This window comes from Dendrobates tinctorius, unplaced genomic scaffold (genome assembly GCF_039654945.1).
Source record: "Dendrobates tinctorius isolate UK_male_01 unplaced genomic scaffold, ASM3965494v1 ptg000012l, whole genome shotgun sequence".
Taxonomy (NCBI): domain Eukaryota; kingdom Metazoa; phylum Chordata; class Amphibia; order Anura; family Dendrobatidae; genus Dendrobates; species Dendrobates tinctorius.
Genome location: NW_027361680.1, coordinates 12,769,759 through 12,789,558, shown reverse-complemented (window position 1 = coordinate 12,789,558; position 19,800 = coordinate 12,769,759). Strand labels below are relative to the sequence as shown.

Sequence of the window (19,800 nt, the reverse complement as noted above, 5' to 3'; positions counted from 1 at the left end):
TTGGTTGTTTGCCTAACTCTGCAACTATCCTGCTACTGCACTACTTGTATGGAGTAATACAAGAAATGCTTAAGAAGCTTATGTCTCATGTGTCTTATTATACCCATGCGTTAGACTGTATACTATATGACAATAAGTTTCAGATGAAACTCGTCCGACTAGAGCAAAAAAAGTCGGAGTTTCGTCCGACTTTTATTTCCCATTGACTTGCATTGGGGTTGGGTTTCGGACGAAACTCCGACTTTGTTTTGCTCTAGTCGGACGAGTTTCATCTGAAACTTATTTTGTTTCATTCGGGTTTCACGAAACCCGATCCGACCAAAGTCGCTCAACTCTACTTATGAGTTTTTAAGAGAGTTTCTGCTTGTATTTCTTTGCATGAAGTCAGAATAGCCTCCCAGAGCTGCTGTTTTGATGTGAACTGCCTCCCACCCTAATAGATCTTTTGCTTGATGATACTCCAAAGTTTCTCTATAGGGTTGAGGTCAGGGGAAGATGTGGCCACACCATGAGTTTATCTCCTCTTATGTCCATAGCAGCCAATGGCTCAGAAGTATTCTTTGCAGCATGAGATGGTGCATTGTCATGTATGAAGATGATATTGCTCCTGAAGGCACGTTTCTACTTTTTATACCATGGAAGAAAGTGGTCAGTCAGAAACTCTGCATACTTTGCAGAGGTCATTTTCACACCTTCGGGAACCTTAAAGGGCCCTACCAGCTGTTTCCCCAAGATTCTGGCCCAAACCATGACTCCTCCACCTCCTTGCTGATGTCGCAGCCTTGTTGGGACATGGTGGCCATCCACCAACCATCCATCTGGACCATCCAGGGTTGCTCGACATTCATCAGTAAACAAGACTGTTTGAAAAGTAGTCTTCATGTATGTCTGGGCCCACTGCAACAGTTTCTGCTTGTGAGCACTGTTTAGGGGTGGCCGAATAGTAGGTTTATGCAGCACAGCAAGCCTTTGAAGGATCCTACACCTTGAGGTTCGAGGGACTCCTGAGGCACCAGCAGCTTCAAATATCTGTTTGCTGGTTTGTAATGGCTATTTTGCAGCTGCTGTCTTAATCCGATGAACTTGCCTGGCAGAAACCTTCCTCATTCTTGTGATGTCCGTCTGGTGCTAGTCTGGGCTGCAAGTAAGACAGCACCCCGAGCAACCCCGAGACCCTTTACCCCTATACAGGGATCTGGAATTACAGCAGAGCCCAGGAGGCAGCAGTCTGTATAGGAGCAGCGGACCAGAACAGGATGGTAGCCAGAAAGAGATTAATAAACAGGATCAAAAGTGTAGTCAGGACACCAAGTCAAAACCAGGCAGGCGGCAGAGGTACAAAATCAGCAGGTTGAAGCAGAGTCAAAATCCAGGCCAAGGTCAAAGTCACCAGAAGAGCAGCAGAGGTACAAAATCGGCAGGCTGAAGAGGGGTCAAAAATCCAGGCAAAAGGTCGGAGTCAAGAATAGCAAATCAAACACTAGCACACTGGGGAAACCAAGACTATATCTGGCGGCCTGCAGGACAGGCCCCAAAGTATTTGAAGGATAAGGCCATCCCTCACAGGCTCACAGTCTGATGACCTCATCTGAACCGCCCACAGAACCAGGCCAGATGGTGATACACCAACCCCTTCACCTCTGACAAAGGAGCGGAGCCTGCGCCCACCAGATACCTGCGCAGGAGCCCCTTCTCGGTCACCACCATCACCCACGGGAGAACCACGGCGATGCCCAACGACAGAGGCATGCGTCAAAGGAGCAGACCCATATGAGGACATAGCGCTCCTATTGCCGACACCACCAGTCGAAGGAGTCCGGCGCCTCCCAGTGGCCGAGGCAGGAACAGCAGCCCCCGAGTCTGACGTGAAGTGACAGTCCGGCGCATCCCAGTGGCCGAGGCCGGAACACCAGCCCCCGATTCCGACGGCGACGTGACAGTTCTGCCTTTATCAGCAGGAACACGTCTATGCTCAGAATCAGCCACAAATCTCTTAACAGTACAATGATCACGCTTAAGTTTTCGGGAAATATCTAATGTTTTCATCCCTTGACAAAGGCATTGCACTATTTGATGCTTTTCGGCAGCAGAGAGATCTTTTTTCTTTCCCATGTTACTTGAAAAATGTGGACTGCTCAATAGTGTGGAACATTCAGTTTTCCTTTTATTGGGCTCACATGGCAAACTAATTATCACAGGTATCTGAGATTGATTTCAGTCATCCAAAGAACCCTGAGACACAATACCATCAATGGGTTTCATTAAAAACAATTTGCGTAATAATTTGGAACAAGGTGTATTGGGAAAAGAAGCCTTCTGATTTTATTACCTGTGGTAGAAGTTTTACAAACACATCTTGTTCCAACTCCAAAACATGGATATGAGGCAGAAACAATTCTGTAATTATTTTAAACAATCCTAAGAGGAGAAAATGGAAATTACAAAATGGAAATACAGTATATATTTGTAATATCAAAAAATTTAAATTCACTTACGGATCTTTTCATTCCAGTTATCTGAACACTGAAACCTGGAGTGTGAATAGTTAAGGAATCGGTGAATACAAGAACTGTGGGGCCATCATACTGTTTATAAGGAGGGCTATGGAGACCAAACAGTGAATGTGACTTGAAGGCATAACTGTCATGATCCCAGTGCAGGTTTTTGAGCTGCACACCTGGGGTTAATGTCTGGAGCTCGGTGCAGGTTTTGACCTGCACACCTGGGGTTAATGATTGTGGCCTCTTTCTGGTTCTGGGAGAGCTTCTTAAACCCCGGGGAAGCTTCAATCCCTGCCAGTTATACTTTTGCCTTTGGCCTAGTGTGCTGACCCCTGTGTGCCTGTTTGTTGCTATAGCTTGTTTATATGGTTCTGACCCGGTTCTGTTTCCCGTTGTGAGTTTGCCTGTTGATTCTGTACTGAGTTATTATCTCTGTGCATGACTCATTGCCTGTGATCTGACTACTCTCTGCTCGCCCCTCTTGTACCTTTGCAGCTATCTCTGTGTGTGACTCACTGGCTATGTCTTGACTATTCTCCCTGTCTATGCCCCCTGGTAACTTTGTCTCGCAGTTACCCTGCTAGGAGTTATCTTGCAGCTCCTAGCTCTGTGGAGTTTAGGCCACGCCCCTAGCAGTCACGTGCTTCAGGTCCTGCGGCTCTGAAGCACGCATCTACTCGGCTGCTGCCCGCTCCACAGGTATCTTTGAGCACTGTTCGCTTTACTCAGGACACGCGCACTGGCTCAGTGAGCAAGTTCAGTGCGGTGTTCCTGACAATAACACACTGAATATTTTGGCCTTCCCAGTTTCAGATGCTTTTAACTGATGCTTTAAGAGTCAGTGGATTAAAAAAAAAAAAAAAAAAAAGTAAAAAATACTCATCTGAACAGCGCTCGTGTTACATTGGTCAGTGTGTTGTTTAATCTGTAATCAAGACAACAATCCTCTATTATATCATCGTCTAAACCATTCATTATATTGAAAATAGATTTTCAAGGGGCTAGAAGTATAAGATTTTTATTAGGCTTTTTTAAACAAAATGAAAAATGCAAGACTTTAAATTAAATATATATCTTCTCAAAATCTTGATTTTCACCTCTGTCTGTTTGGCTACTAATGGCCGACAGTGCAGTTCCCTACTTGTCAGCATCTTTCTTCGTTGCTGCATTATTCTTCTGCAATTGAACACGTCGGCTATCAGATCACAGGGACCTGAGTGGAGAAAATAAACTCTTTATAACCACTTCTGTCCTCTGCTTTCCAGCCTACAAAGTGGAGGGAATCAACAATTGATGAAGAGGAGCATGGCCAAAGTTCACTGTGTAGCTGCTCCATCTGAGTCAGTAAAGTAAATGGCGTTGTTTTGAGGTGCCCAGTTTGTATGCAAAGATAGATGAGATATATATATATATATATATATATATATATATATATATATATATATATATATATATATATATATATATATATATATATATATATATATATACACACACACACACACTAGCTGAAGAGCCCGGCGCTGCCTGGGCATAGTAACTAACTATGGTTAGTTATAGCAAATTATAATTATCCTCCATCCCATAGTCCCGTGCCCATATACCCATCATACATATCCTCCATCCCATAGTCGAGTGCCCATATACCCATCACACATCCTCCATCCCATAGTCCCATGCCCATATACCCATCATACATATTCGCCATCCCATAGTCCCATGCCCATATACCCATCATACATATTCGCCATCGCATAGTCGAGTGCCTATATACCCATCACACATCCTTCATCTCATAGTCCCATTCCCATATACCCATCACACATCCTCCATCCCATAGTCCCATGCCCATATACCCATCATACATATCCTCCATCCCATAGTCCAGTGCCCATATACCCATCACATCCTCCATCCCATAGTCCCGTGCCCATATACCCATCCCACATCCTCCATCCCATAGTCCCGTGCCCATATACCCATCCCACATCCTCCATCCATAGTCCCGTGCCCATATACCCATCCTACATCCCATAGTCCTGTGCCCATATACCCATCACACATCCTCCATCCCATAGTCCCGTGCCCATATACCCATCATACATATCCTCCATCCCATAGTCCAGTGCCCATATACCCATCACACATCCTCCATCCCATAGTCATCCATTATGACATCATAGTGAGCAGCGGGGCTTGCAACCTATGACGACATCAGCGTCGCCATGGCAACCATTATGACATCATGAGGGGCGGGGCTTGATACACACTTTCCCCATTATGTAGATAGGGGCAAAATTGTTTGGTGAATTGGAACGCACGGGGTTAAAATTTCGCCTCACAACAAAGTCTAGGACACTCTCGGGGTCCAGATGAGTGACTGTGCCAAATTTTGTGGCTGTAGCTGCGATGGTGCGGATGCCAATCCCGGACATACATACACACACTTGAGCTATATATATCCCCCCGTATATACTGTATGCTGGCCCTCAGTGCCCCCCTAGGTGCAGAAACCACTTCACAGCATCCCCTGCAAGAACTTTATGGTGGCCTCACAATACCCCTTTATACACGGTATCATGGCTCCATAGCCCTGTGTGTTTTGTTTTATTTCAAATAAAAGACTTTATTCTGGCTGTGTATTTACCATACAATTATAGGATTAGTAATGGATGGGTGTCATAGACGCTTCTATATTAGTAATCCGTTGGCTTGTTATCACCTGACAATACAAAGGTGACATCAACCTCACAAATATGAACCCCACTTTCCACCGCTACAGGGCAAGGGGGAAGATCCGGGCAGAGCGCCAGAATTGGCACATCTAATAGAAGTGCCTTTTCTGGGCGGCTGCGGGCTGCTATTTTTAGGCTGGGGGGGGGGGGGGGGGGGGGGGGGGGGGGGGGGCAATATCCATGGCCCCTTACAAGCCTGAGAATACCAGCCCCCGCTGTCTGCTTTAAAAAGGCTTGTTCTATATAAAAAAAAAAAAAAAAAAAAAAAAAAAAATGGGTTGGAAATCCACAACATTTTTTATATAATTAAAAAAATAAGGTGCGGGGAGCCCTCTATTCTTGATAACTAGCCTTGCTGAAGCTGACGGTTGTAGACTCCAGCTGTGAGTTCTGCCTGGCTGGTTATCACAAATACAGGGGAACCCCTGTCTTATTTTATTATTTATTTACAGAGCAAGAGTCGACTGATGAATACTCCCATCAGCCGCTCTCCTCTCACTGTTATTAGCAGCAGTGCCATCAGCTGACACCAGTGACTGAAGGTGCTTTATACCTCCAATCACAGCTGCGGGCTCACGCTGTCTTTTGATTACATGGGAACTGAGGCTGTCTGACCAGCAGTGATGATTTCACTGTCGATAAGAAACGGTGTATGACAGCGCGACAAACACCAAGTGTTTAGGGAGAGAGCCGAACCTGAACAGTAACATGGACTTCCTGGTGAAGCCCATGTTCGGTATCTGTACCCAAACAGTAGGTGTTCCGTATGGACACCGAACTTTACTGTTCTGGTTCGCCCTTCTCCATTCTTAAATCTTCTCTTTATTCTGTTAATACATCGGTAAAACATGGAGCTGAGGATAGCAGGGTTCTTGTGTGACGTCGGCCGTTTCGAGTCTTAATGACGCTTCAACAGCTCCAGGTACCAGTCATTAAGACGCGAAAGTCTTAGTTACTCACCGGTTAACGGTATTTTTCGGAGTCCATGACAGCACCACCTGAGAGAGGGGATTCGCCCTTCAGGAACAACCTACAGATACATAAGGGTGGCACCTCTCCCATCAGTTGGATTACAGAGCCCAAGAGGACCACCAAGGTTAATTACATGATTTATGTACAACACTATTACTAGTTGACTATTAAACACCCGTGTAGATAAGAGGAAGAAGTGCACACCCAACTCTAAATAAAAGGGAGGGAATCTACAGGTGATGTCATGGACTCCGAAAAATACCGTTAACCGGTGAGTAACTAAGACTTTATTCGATCGTCCATGACAGCACCACCTGAGAGAATTAGAGAGTAATAATTACTTAGGGAGGGACTACAGCCTGCAGGACTCTTACACCAAAGGAGAGGTCTGAGGAAGCACCCAAGTCTAGTCTATAATGGTTGTAAAAGGTGCTCGGAGAGGACCAAGTAGCTGCCTTACATATCTGGTCGATTCAGACTCCTGATCTCTCCGCCCACGAGGTTGCCATGGCTCTGGTGGAATGTGCCCTCAGCTTGCCAGGAGCCGACCTGCCCTTCGAGGTGTATGCTAATGAAATGGCTTCCCTAATCCACTTAGCTAGCAAGCTTTTTGATGCCCTAAGGCCTTTCCTAGTGCCCCGATATAATGCCGTTTGTCTCCTCTTTTCTCCAGGGCTCCGTAACCGCCAGGTATTCCAGGAGGCATCTCCTAACATCCAGGGTATGTAATTTCCTTTCCCTCTCGTTAGTTGGATTAGGGACAAAAGATGGCAGGACTACTTCCTGTGTCCTATGGAACCTGGAGGCTACCTTTGGTCTGTATGCTGGGTCAGGTCTCAGTATTACCCTATCATCCTTTATTTGAGTATGAGGGGGAAGCCTAGATAATGCCTGGATGTCGCTTACTCGGCGAGCTGATGTCAGTGCTACCAGGAAGGCTACCTTGAGGGACAGGGTCTTTATGGAGGCTGCTGCAATAGGCTCGAACAGAGCTTCTGTCATGGCGGTGAGAACTAGGTTCAAATCCCAGGCCATGAACCTCTCTTTCCATACTCGCCTAGATCTAGCTGCCGCTTTAATGAACCTGTTGACCCAGTAATGACCGGCGATGCTGCAGTTTAAGAGGGCCCCTAAGGCAGATACCTGTACCTTAAGGGTACTGGTGGAAAGCCCCATGTCGAAGCCTACTTGGAGGAATTGTAGAATCTGATTAATTGGGGCTGCTTGACCAGCCGCCACGCATGAGCCCTGAAGAAATCTTTTCCAGATTCTGACATAAATCTGCGTTGTAATAGTTTTCCTGCTTTTGAGTAGGGTATTAATTAGGCCTGGAGAGAAACCTCTATCTTTTAGTAGTGTCCATTCAAAATCCACGCCGTCAGATGTAGGCCAGCCACCTGAGGATGGTAAACTGGGCCCTGGGATAGAAGATCCGGAACCTCTGGCAGGACCCACGGATCGGACACCGACATCGTCCTGAGGCATGAGAACCATGCCCTCCTGGGCCAGAACGGAGCGATCACTATGACCCTTGCCTTGTCATTTTTTACTTTCCTCAGCACAAGGGGTAGCAGGGACAGGGGAGGGAAGGCATATGCTAGTTTGAAGTTCCATTTTACCAGAAGAGCGTCTACAGCCAGAGGACCCTCCCGGGGATTTAGTGAGCAAAATTGCGTCACTTTCCTGTTTTCTCTGGTGGCGAAGAGATCCACTTTCCTGTTTTCTCTGGTGGCAAAGAGATCCACCTCTGGTTGCCCCCACTTTTGCACAATCAGGTCGAAGATGGCGGGTTTTAGGGACCATACCCCCTGCCTCAGGGGATTGCGACTTAGGTAGCCTGCTGCGATGTTTTCTCTACCTTTTATATGCGGAGCTGTTAAGGACAGAAAATATTGCTCTGCCAGCTGGAACAGACGATCTGCTACATTCCTCAGGGGTCTGGAACGAGTCCCTCCCTGGTGGCTGATATGAGCCACGGTGACCTGATTGTCGGAGAGTACTCGTACATGATGACCCTGTAGATAAACAAGGAGCTATTTTATTTTCATCACACCACCAATTGAGGGATTCTATAGTGTCTTGTGATACGGTTCGCTGACCCTCTAGGCAACCCCCAAGGATTTTCTGACATGTTAAAACGTCGCCCTGTAATTTCCTTGAACGGAACTGGGCCCACTGGACCGCTGGGATGCAGGACGAAAGGGAGCCCAACAGGGACATGGCCTTCCTGAGGGACATGGTGGGGTTATTGGAGGCGCTCAAGACCTGTTGTTGTAGGCGAACTACCTTTTCTGGGGGCAGATGGCATTCCTGGATTTGGGAATCTAGGATTAGGCCCAAGAATTGCTGGACTCTCCTGAGCTGAAGACGAGATTTTTTGACATTTAGCAGCGACCCCAGCCGTTCCAAGGCAGACATTGCTTCGCGTAATTGCTTCCGACAATGATCCGCTGTCTTGCCTACAATGAGGAAGTCATCTAGGTAGGGGACCACTAGGATATCTGATTCACGCAGATGAGCCATGACCTCTGAAATAACCTTGATAAAAACCCGGGGGGCGACTGCAATACCAAAGGGAGGGGCACCATATTGGAAGTGCTGGACTGACCCATATAAGTGAACTGCCACCCTCAGGAAACGCTGATGTGCCGCGTAAATGGGAATATGGTAGTAGGCGTCTCTTAAATCCAACACCACCATAAAGCAGTTTTTAAACAACAATTTTATTGCGGTGTTGATGGTTTCCATTTTAAACGGGTGAGTAATGAGAAAATTATTAAGGGCTTTCAGGTTAATAATAGTCCTAAAGGACACGTCTGGTTTACAGACCAGAAACAGAGGAGAGTAGAAACCTCTGCCCCTTTCCGCCTCCGGTACTGGCGTCAGAACCTTTTTGTTACATAGGTCCCGAATTTCTGTTTCCAGAGCAGTCTGCTCTGATAGAGAAGATCTGAGAAGAGTGATCGTGAACCTGTTTCAGGGAACCCGGGAAAACTCTAATCAAAGCCCAGTGGCTATTTTATCCAAGATCCAGTTGCTACTGGAAATTAGGGACCAGGCCGGGTAGAAGGCAGATAGTCTACCCCCTACCGGAGCAGTTAGTCATTGGGCCGGTTTCTTGGCCTCCCGGGACACTCCCTCCTGGCGCCCCCCTGCTCCAAACAAAGCCTGTACCTCTTCTTCTGTCATCCCATCTGCCACGATCTCTGGACGACCTTCTACGAGGAGAACGTCTCCTGGTGAAGGGACGTCTGTAAGAAGGGGCTGGTAGAGAAGGGAATTTCTTCTTATCACCTAATGCTTTTTCTAACAGCTCGTCTAAAACTGGCCCAAACAAATATTCCCCCTTGCACGGGATGGAGCAGAGACGAGACCTTGCCTGGATGTCTCCCGGCCAACATTTTAACCATAGAGCCCTTCTTGCGGCATTGGATAGGCCTGCAGCTCTGGCCGCCATCCTTGCCAAGTCTGCCGAAGCATCGGCTAGAAAGGCTGCCGCATTCTGAATTATTGCTAAGGACCTTGAAATTGACTCTCTAGAGGCACCATCTTCAAGCTGGGACTCCAGCTGATCCAGCCAGACCATCATGGATCTGGCCGTGCAGGTAGCCGCAACAGCTGGTCTCAAAGCGCCAGCCAACATCTCCCACGTCCCTTTCAAAAAGGAGTTCGACTTCTTATCCAGCGGATCCTTTAGAGAGGCCATGTCATCAAAAGGGATGGAGGATTTTTTGGAAGACTTAGCTACGGCTGCGTCAAGCTTCGGCGCATTGTCCCATCTGTCCACCTTGGGGTCATCGAAAGGGTATCTCCTTTTAAAGGCCGGTGGTATGGAGCCCCTTTTTTCCAGCTTCTTCCATTCTCTATCTACCAGGTTTTCAACCTTGTCATTCAACGGGAAGGATCTACGTTTTTTCGGGTCTAGGCCCCCGAACATAAGATCCTATGCTGACAGATCTGGTTTAGCGTCGGCCACCCCCATGGTGGACCTTACCGATTTGATTAAACGGTCCATGATCAAGGGCAAAACAAAAGCGGTTAGTCTTCTTCTGAAGAAGAAGCCGAAGAGGACGTTGCGGGCTCTGAGGAATATTCGCCTCTCCCCGGGGCAGCTGAGGAGTCTGATTCTGAGACTTTTGCAGCTCTACTCTTTTTCGAGGCTACGCCCTGGGATAGGGATTTTAGGGAATCCTTCATCTTGGTCCTAATGATTTCCCTGAGGCTTGTGGTGAAGTGAGGGGTTTCTGCCACCATGAAAAAAGAAGGAAGATCCGGCACTGGAGACTTGATAAAATCCACGATGAGTTTTATTCACATAATTTCATGATAAAACCATAAAGGGGAAAACAGACCCCCACGCCTGACGCGTTTCGAACCTTACACCAGGTTCTTCCTCAGGACTATTTTGGTGAGCACAAATTTCCCTTTCCCCTTCCTAGGTTTCTACCACCACCTGTAGGGGCGGGGAGAGCATAAGGGGCTATATACTTTAACTCGTCCGATTTTTTTTTTTTTCCCCCTACCGTCTGTTGCATGCATGGCTGACACAATTTTTTAGGGTAGGCTTCTGGCAAGGGAGAACTGCAAATGCCACATTCCCTGTTTTTCCTCTTACCAGAGCACTTCTTCCCCTAAGAGACAAAATATAAGGGGAACACTGCATCAGGGTACATTCACGAAGATCTCTTACCCAGGCAGTAGGAATAGGTACCGGATCACAGGGGGAGCGAGTTGGATCCTTCGGTCTGGAGGAACTCTTGCGGCTAGGCTGCGTGCTTCGTCCTCGACTCTTCAGCTGAGAGCCTGGGTGGGACCTCTCTGAGGAATGCTCCTGCTGGATTACCGGAGCTTCTGGCTCAGCCATTGCTGTACTGGGCCAACCGCAGCCCTGCAGCGTTCCTGCGCTCCTTTTATCCCCCGCACGTCCAGTTAGCAGGGGTGTGCAAGGGTCTACATCCCCACCCACTCCCAAACGGGAACCCCCACGGCCCCGCCGCCGATATCCATACCGCTGCGGCCCGGCGGCACACAGGGAGGGAGAAGCCGGCCGGCACCCCCCGGCCCCGCCGCTACGTCACTTCCGGCTCTCATTCTCGGCCTCCAGCAACACGCGGGGACACGCAGGCCTACAGCGCAGCAGCGGCCGACCAGGCGCGACCTCCCCCCCTCACCATGCCACACCGGCCGGCGCAGCAGAGCGGCCCGGATGGGGGATGGCCACAGGGAGCAGACCCGGAGGAACCCCAGAGGGCTGGGGAATACTTACATGCCGGCGCAGGCATAGGAAACGGCCATCCTCCAGACCCCGTTCTCACCTGCTCCGCACGCTGCCGTGGAGCCCTACCCGGACCCACCACGGCGCCTCCAGGGACCCCGCACTGGCCGAGGTAGGAGATCCCATCACTACCTGGGTCGGACAGCCGGCCTGGGAATTCCTAACGTCCATAATGGCACGATCTGTAGGGAATCCCATACTCCAGGAACAGGAAACCAACTGATGCGTGGGAGAGGTGCTGCCCTTATGTATCTGTAGGTTGTTCCTGAAGGGCGGATCCCCTCTCTCAGGTGGTGCTGTCATGGACGATCGAATAAACAACCGTTGTCCCAGAGAAACCCTGCTAGCCCTGGCTCCATGTTTTAACAAAACAAAGAAGAGTTAAAACTTACCGTGTGTTTCAGTGCCACTTTCTTTGCTCCCTCCAGAATATTTCCGTCACGCTTTTTCTTGGTTGAGCACATGTCTGGGCCTGCTGCAAGCAAGTTTATTCTGCTAGAAGCAAGAGGTATGACGTTTGAATAGTGCCGGTCTTGTTTCCTTTATACCTAATACATATTACATATAAGGAGCGGGAAGTCACACTCCTACCAGGTTACACTGCAAATAGACGATTAATGCACTGTAACGTCACGATCACACGTTCAGTATTTTACCTCGGTATTTGTAAGCCGAACTAGGAGTGGGTGAAAAATTGGTGACGTGGTTTCCATTATACCTTTCCTCTGATTATTCTACTTCCGATTGTGGCTTACAAATACTGAGGTAAAATATTGAATGTGTGAACGTGACATAAGGCCAGGTGCCCACGACCCAGAACTGGCAGCGCTTTGGACGCAATGTTTGTTCACTGGGTCCAAAGCATTTCCGTGTATTGAACGCAGGTAAATCCGTATGTGTTCACAGAACTGTGAGGATTCACCGCATCCAATACATTTTTATTGATGTAATTTCTCTTGCAGAGACTAACACACCGTATATACTCGAGGAACCTAATTTTGCCACGGAAAACTGGGTAAGCTTATTGACTCGAGTATAAGCCGGGTGTGCATTGTCCCCTCGTCCCTGTCCTGGTATGCATAACTCCCCCCCATCCCGTCCTGGGATGCATGGCTCCCCCCCATCCCGTCCTGGGATGCATGGCTCCCCCCCATCCCGTCCTGGGATGCATGGCTCCCCCCCATCCCGTCCTGGGATGCATGGCTCCCCCCCCCCCCCCCATCCCGTCCTGGGATGCATGGCTCCCCAGTCCCTGTCCTGGTATGCATTCTCCTCTCATTTCTGTCCTGATAAGCATGGCTCCTCGGTCTCTGTCCTGGTATGTATGGCTCCCCCTCATCCTGTCCTGGTATGCATGGCTTCTCCATCCCATCCTGGTAGGCATGGCTCCTCATCCTTTATCCTACTCACCCACCAGCATGCCCTCGCAGAGTCTCGGTCGTCCCGGCATCTTCGCAGTATCTCCATGGTTCTGGCTTTCAGCAGCTCTTCCCTCTCAGCGATCATGTGGCCCTGCTCATTAAGGTAATGAATATGCACTCCATGCCTATGGGAGTGGAGACGCGTGCATATTCACTGCCTTAATGAGCTGCGCTGAAGAGCTGCTGGAAGCCAGAACCATGGAGATGCCTCGAAGACATCGGGACCACCGAGACTATGCGAGGGCACGCTGGTGAATGAGTAGGATGTCTTCTGGAAACAGGCAGCTGTCACTGTGCGCTGCTATGAGAAATGAATATTCATTTCTCTTTAGAAGCAGGCAGTTACAGCCACCAGCTCCTGCCTCCTGTGATCTGCTGCTCTCCCTCTGGCTTTCTAGGACAATTGACTCGTGTATAAGCTGAGGGGGGCGTTTTCAGCACAAAAAAGGCTGGAAAAATCGGCTTATACACGAGTATATACAGTAGTTTTTAAGGTTGAAGGAAGACTTTAAGTCCATCTAGATCAACCCATAAGCCCAGTGGTCCCCAACCTTTCTGACCTCGAGAGCGACATTCAGCTTAGAGAGGGTCACAAGCCACATTCAGCTCCCACCTCCTTCTAAGCAGTGTCAACCAAAGCCCCCATTACAGGTATAATGATAACCAAAGCTTTTCCACAGAAATCACTCCAAAGCAGTTCACTGAGATCTATGGGTTCCCACAATACCCACATTCAGTATTCTCCCATCAAGGACTCCCAGCATACTGTCACATCCAGCTTTGAGCACCTCCTTGAACACATAGCACCATCCTCCAGTGTACCATACCTAAAACATCTCTAAACCCCCAATACCAGTAAATGTGCATCCAGATCTGCTCTTCTGTGCAGGGCTATTCGCAAGATTCACCATCTGAGATGAGATTCTCATACCTGTTTGCTAGACCTAGACCAAATGCACAAAGCTGGCAGAAAGCCGCGAGCCACAATTCAAGGGACTGCTAGCCACATGTGCCTCCCAAGCTACAGGTTGGGGACCCCTGCCATAGCCAAACATGTTACTCCAGAGGAAGGAAAAAAAAAACCATGCGGCAAACACTAAGCTCCACATTGGGGAAAAAATTCCTTCCCGACTCCACATACGGCAATCAGACTAGCTCCCTGGATCAACGCAATATTAAGGAAACTAGTGTATATACCCTGTAATATTATACTTTTCAAGAAAGGCATCCAGTGCCCTCTTAAATTTTAGTAGGGAATCAGTCATTACAACATCATAAGGCAGAGAGTTCCATAGTCTCACTGCTCTTACAGTAAAGAATCCGCGTCTGTATGCTTAAACCTTCTTTCCTCCAGACGTAGAGGATGCCCCCTTGTCCCTGTCACAGGTCTAAGAGTAAAAAGATCATTAGAAAGGTCTTTGTATTGTCCCCGCACATATTTATACATTGTAATAAGATCACCCCTAAGCCTTCGATTCTCCAAACTAAATAACCCCAAGTGTAATAACCTGTCTTTGGATTGCAGACCCCCCAGAACGAGCATCTCCACACGAGAAACTGACACGTTGCAGTCTTGATAGACTAGCCGCACGTCTGTCTCCACGGATTACTCACAGGTACACATAGCGGACAGCCCGTCCTCTATGCAGTTACAGCTGGATGCTGCATAAATACACAGAATCAATCCCGCAGCAGCTCCTGATGGTGGGAACACTAAATCTCAGCAGGTCTTCCACAACTGAGAAAGCAACAGAAAATGCGCTGCATTCCCAGTGTGGGAACTTGGACCCGTCCCGCCACAACATGCATTGTGTGAACTTGGCCTCAGCACATGGAGCCGTCCCGCCACAACATGCAGTGTGGGAACTTGGCCTCAGCACATGGAGCCGTCCCGCCACAACATGCATTGTGTGAACTTGGCCTCAGCACATGGAGCCGTCCCGCCACAACATGCAGTGTGGGAACTTGGCCTCAGCACATGGAGCCGTCCCGCCACAACATGCAGTGTGGGCACTTGGCCTCAGCACATGGAGCCGTCCCGCCACAACATGCAGTGTGGGCACTTGGCCTCAGCACATGGAGCCGTCCCGCCACAACATGCAGTGTGGGAACTTGACCTCAGCACATGGAGCCGTCCCGCCACAACATGCAGTGTGGGAACTTGACCTCAGCACATGGAGCCGTCCCGCCACAACAAGCAGTGTGGGAACTTGACCTCAGCACATGGAGCCGTCCCGCCACAACATGCAGTGTGGGAACTTGGCCTCAGCACATGGAGCCGTCCCGCCACAACATGCAGTGGGGGAACTTGGCCTCAGCACATGGAGCCGTCCCGCCACAACATGCAGTGTGGGCACTTGGCCTCAGCACATGGAGCCGTCCCGCCACAACATGCAGTGTGGGAACTTGACCTCAGCACATGGAGCCGTCCCGCCACAACATGCAGTGTGGGAACTTGACCTCAGCACATGGAGCCGTCCCGCCACAACATGCAGTGTGGGAACTTGACCTCAGCACATGGAGCCGTCCCGCCACAACATGCAGTGTGGGAACTTGGCCTCAGCACATGGAGCCGTCCCGCCACAACATGCAGTGTGGGAACTTGGCCTCAGCACATGGAGCCGTCCCGCCACAACATGCAGTGTGGGAACTTGGCCTCAGCACATGGAGCCGTCCCGCCACAACATGCAGTGGGGGAACTTGGCCTCAGTACATGGAGCCGTCCCGCCACAACATGCAGTGTGGGAACTTGGCCTCAGCACATGGAGCCGTCCCGCCACAACATGCAGTGTGGGAACTTGGCCTCAGCACATGGAGCCGTCCCGCCACAACATGCAGTGGGGGAACTTGGCCTCAGTACATGGAGCCGTCCCGCCACAACATGCAGTGGGGGAACTTGGCCTCAGTACATGGAGCCGTCCCGCCACAACATGCAGTGTGGTAACTTGGCCTCAGCACATGGAGCCGTCCCGCCACAACATGCAGTGGGGGAACTTGGCCTCAGCACATGGAGCCGTCCCGCCACAACATGCAGTGGGGGAACTTGGCCTCAGTACATGGAGCCGTCCCGCCACAACATGCAGTGGGGGAACTTGGCCTCAGTACATGGAGCCGTCCCGCCACAACATGCAGTGGGGGAACTTGGCCTCAGTACATGGAGACGTCCCGCCACAACATGCAGTGTGGGAACTTGGCCTCAGTACATGGAGACGTCCCGCCACAACATGCAGTGGGGGAACTTGGCCTCAGTACATGGAGCCGTGCCGCCACAACATGCAGTGTGGGAACTTGGCCTCAGCACATGGAGCCGTCCCGCCACAACATGCAGTGGGGGAACTTGGCCTCAGTACATGGAGCCGTGCCGCCACAACATGCAGTGTGGGAACTTGGCCTCAGCACATGGAGCCGTCCCGCCACAACATGCAGTGGGGGAACTTGGCCTCAGTACATGGAGCCATGCCGCCACAACATGCAGTGTGGGAACTTGGCCTCAGTACATGGAGCCGTCCCGCCACAACATGCAGTGGGGGAACTTGGCCTCAGTACATGGAGCCGTGCCGCCACAACATGCAGTGTGGGAACTTGGCCTCAGCACATGGAGCCGTCCCGCCACAACATGCAGTGTGGGAACTTGGCCTCAGCACATGGAGCCGTCCCGCCACAACATGCAGTGGGGGAACTTGGCCTCAGTACATGGAGCCGTGCCGCCACAACATGCAGTGGGGGAACTTGGCCTCAGTACATGGAGCCGTGCCGCCACAACATGCAGTGGGGGAACTTGGCCTCAGTACATGGAGCCGTGCCGCCACAACATGCAGTGGGGGAACTTGGCCTCAGTACATGGAGCCGTGCCGCCACAACATGCAGTGTGGGAACTTGGCCTCAGCACATGGAGCCGTCCCGCCACAACATGCAGTGGGGGAACTTGGCCTCAGTACATGGAGCCGTGCCGCCACAACATGCAGTGTGGGAACTTGGCCTCAGCACATGGAGCCGTCCCGCCACAACATGCAGTGGGGGAACTTGGCCTCAGTACATGGAGCCGTCCCGCCACAACATGCAGTGTGGTGCACACATTAGTGGTAGGGACCCAGCATGGCTGCGCAGCACAGGCACAACACTGACGGGCAGGACGGACAAAAGCAGGATATACACAGCTGAGGAAGGGCGGCCGGCAGTTCTCTCTGACACGTCTCCGGGCTCCATCCGCTCATCTCCTCCAGCAGATCTGTCTGAGACATCACGACGGCTCCGGATTTCAAACACTCAAAGCGCCATTGAAACTACCGCCCGCTGGACCAGAGAAAATATCGCGAGAGCTAACATTCTGTCCACATGGCGGCGCCGGCGCTATGCAAGTCGCAGTGTGATGACGTCACCCTCAGGTCAGTACTGCCACCTAGCGGCTAGCGCGCTCCTCTGCTGCCCGCCTCTTCATATGGCTATGCACGTTATTAATAGCTCCTCCACGTGATCGCAGGCCCCGCCTCGTCTCGGCGGGCTGAGTAGGAGAGGTCAGCGCTATGTCTGCTCTGGACTCTGTGCCCGAGGTCCTCATAGATCCTGAGGGGCTGTACAAATATATCCTGGTGAGAGTGAGCCCGCAGTCAGAGGAGCCGGACCGCTACCGGGATATCGTGCGCGGAACCAGCACGGCCGAGTTCCACAGTAAGTGGCTCTGGCCGGCAGCGCTACTCCATGGCTGCCACTGGGCTCCCTGGGAAAAGAGTGTGTGGACCCGAGGTCTGTGGGCCCCCAACCAAGGAACCCTGATTATACCTGGGTGACGCACCCTAAGGCTGCTTTCACATGTATCGGTTTTTTTGCGGTGTCTTTAAACTCGTGATTTTGCCGCGAAAACGCAAAAAACAAGTATCCCATACAATCAGCGTCGGACTGGAGCACCTTGGGCCCACCAGAGAAAATCATTCTTGGGGCCCACTATGTAGCTACATAGAAAGAAATACAAGCCCACTAATTGTGCGGTAAAACGCGCTAATATCAGGGTATAATATAAGGCAGTACAGGTCTTAGTTATGTAGCAGGAGTTGGGGTAGCCCCCTCATAGAATATAAAGCAGCCCCCTCACATAGTATAATGCAGCGATCTCATAGAATATAATGCAGCCATCTCATAGAATATAATACTGCCCCCCTCATAGGGTATAATACTGCCCCCCTCATAGGGAATAATGCAGCCATCTCATAGGGTATAATGCTTCCCCCACTCATAGGGTATAATGCACCCCCTCATAGGGTATAATGCTTCCCCCACTCATAGGGTATAATGCTTCCCCCACTCATAGGGTATAATGCTTCCCCCACTCATAGGGTATAATGCTTCCCCCACTCATAGGGTATAATGCTTCCCCCACTCATAGGGTATAATGCTTCCCCCACTCATAGGGTATAATGCTTCCCCCACTCGTAGGGTATAATGCTTCCCCCACTCGTAGGGTATAATGCTTCCCCCACTCGTAGGGTATAATGCTTCCCCCACTCGTAGGGTATAATGCTTCCCCCACTCGTAGGGTATAATGCTTCCCCCACTCGTAGGGTATAATGCTTCCCCCACTCGTAGGGTATAATGCTTCCCCCACTCATAGGGTATAATGCTTCCCCCACTCATAGGGTATAATGCTTCCCCCACTCATAGGGTATAATGCTTCCCCCACTCATAGGGTATAATGCTTCCCCCACTCATAGGGTATAATGCTTCCCCCACTCATAGGGTATAATGCTTCCCCCACTCATAGGGTATAATGCTTCCCCCACTCATAGGGTATAATGCTTCCCCCACTCATAGGGTATAATGCTTCCCCCACTCATAGGGTATAATGCTTCCCCCACTCATAGGGTATAATGCTTCCCCCACTCATAGGGTATAATGCTGCCCCCTCATAGGGTATAATGCTGCCCCCTCATAGGGTATAACACTAGATAAATAGATAGATAGAAGATAGATAATGGATAGATAGATATAGAGATAGATATATAGAAATAGATAGCTATAAATAGATACAGATAGATAGATATAGAGATAGATAGGGGATAAATAGATGGATAGATAGATATGAAGATAATAGATAGAGATATATATAGCTATAGATAGATATAGAGATGGATAGATAGATAAAGGATAAATAGATCTATGGATAGATGATAGATAGATATAAAGATAATATACATATAGATAGATATAGATAGGTATAGAGATAGACTATCTATATCTATCTATCTCTATCTATTCTCTGTATCTATCTATCTCTATATCTATCTCTCTATCTATATCTATCTAAATTTATCTCTATATCTCTCGATCTATCTCTATATCTATCTCTATATGTAAGATAGAGACAGATAGATATAGAAATAGATAGATATAGATAGATATACAGATAGAGATAGATAGATATAGAGAGAGATATAGATAGCTAGAGATAGACATAGATAGAGATAGATATAGAAATTAATAGATATAGGGATAGAGATAGATCGATATAGAGAGAGATAGATATAGAGATAGACAGATAGAGATAGATAGAGAGATTGCTATAGGGATAGATATAGAGATAGATAGATATAGAGATAGACAGATAGATATAGAGAGAGATATAGATAGCTAGAGATAGAAATAGAGATAGATAGATATAGAGAAAGATAAATAGAGATAGATAGAGAGATTGCTATAGGGATAGATATAGAGATAGATACATATAGATATAAGATAGATATAGATATAAGATAGATATAGAGATAGATATAAGATAGATATAGAGATAGATATAGATAGCTAGAGAGATAGATATAGAGATAGATAGATAAATAGAGATAGATATACAGATAGAAATAGATAGAGAGAGATATAGCTAGAGATAGATAGAGAGATAGAGATAC

At 49.1% G+C, this 19,800-nt stretch overlaps 2 protein-coding genes and 1 long non-coding RNA gene across 6 annotated transcripts in view; 1 reads left to right on the top strand and 2 right to left on the bottom strand.

Moving 5' to 3' along the window:
* FIRRM (FIGNL1 interacting regulator of recombination and mitosis) overlaps nucleotides 1-17,194 on the bottom strand; it is a 737,920-nt gene extending 720,726 nt beyond the window's left edge. For all 3 annotated transcript variants that reach the window (XM_073557998.1, XM_073557999.1, XM_073558000.1), the window contains exons 1-3: nucleotides 17,056-17,194; nucleotides 2,496-2,535; nucleotides 2,330-2,418 (exon numbers count right to left, since the gene is read on the bottom strand). In XM_073557998.1, coding sequence (XP_073414099.1) covers nucleotides 2,330-2,418; nucleotides 2,496-2,535; nucleotides 17,056-17,145 — 219 coding nt within the window. In that variant the 5' untranslated portion in view covers nucleotides 17,146-17,194. The remainder of the gene's footprint in view (nucleotides 1-2,329; nucleotides 2,419-2,495; nucleotides 2,536-17,055) is intronic.
* On the bottom strand, nucleotides 3,050-12,558 carry LOC141066798 (uncharacterized). Its single transcript, XR_012226440.1, has 2 exons — nucleotides 11,876-12,558; nucleotides 3,050-3,714 (listed from the first exon to the last, which is right to left on the bottom strand). It is a non-coding gene; the product is annotated as an uncharacterized lncRNA (long non-coding RNA).
* Nucleotides 17,195-17,281: 87 nt separating the features above from the next.
* LOC141066772 (uncharacterized) overlaps nucleotides 17,282-19,800 on the top strand; it is a 36,586-nt gene continuing 34,067 nt past the window's right edge. For both annotated transcript variants that reach the window (XM_073558004.1, XM_073558005.1), the window contains exon 1: nucleotides 17,282-17,572. In XM_073558004.1, the coding sequence (XP_073414105.1) occupies nucleotides 17,428-17,572 (145 nt within the window). In that variant the 5' untranslated portion in view covers nucleotides 17,282-17,427. The remainder of the gene's footprint in view (nucleotides 17,573-19,800) is intronic.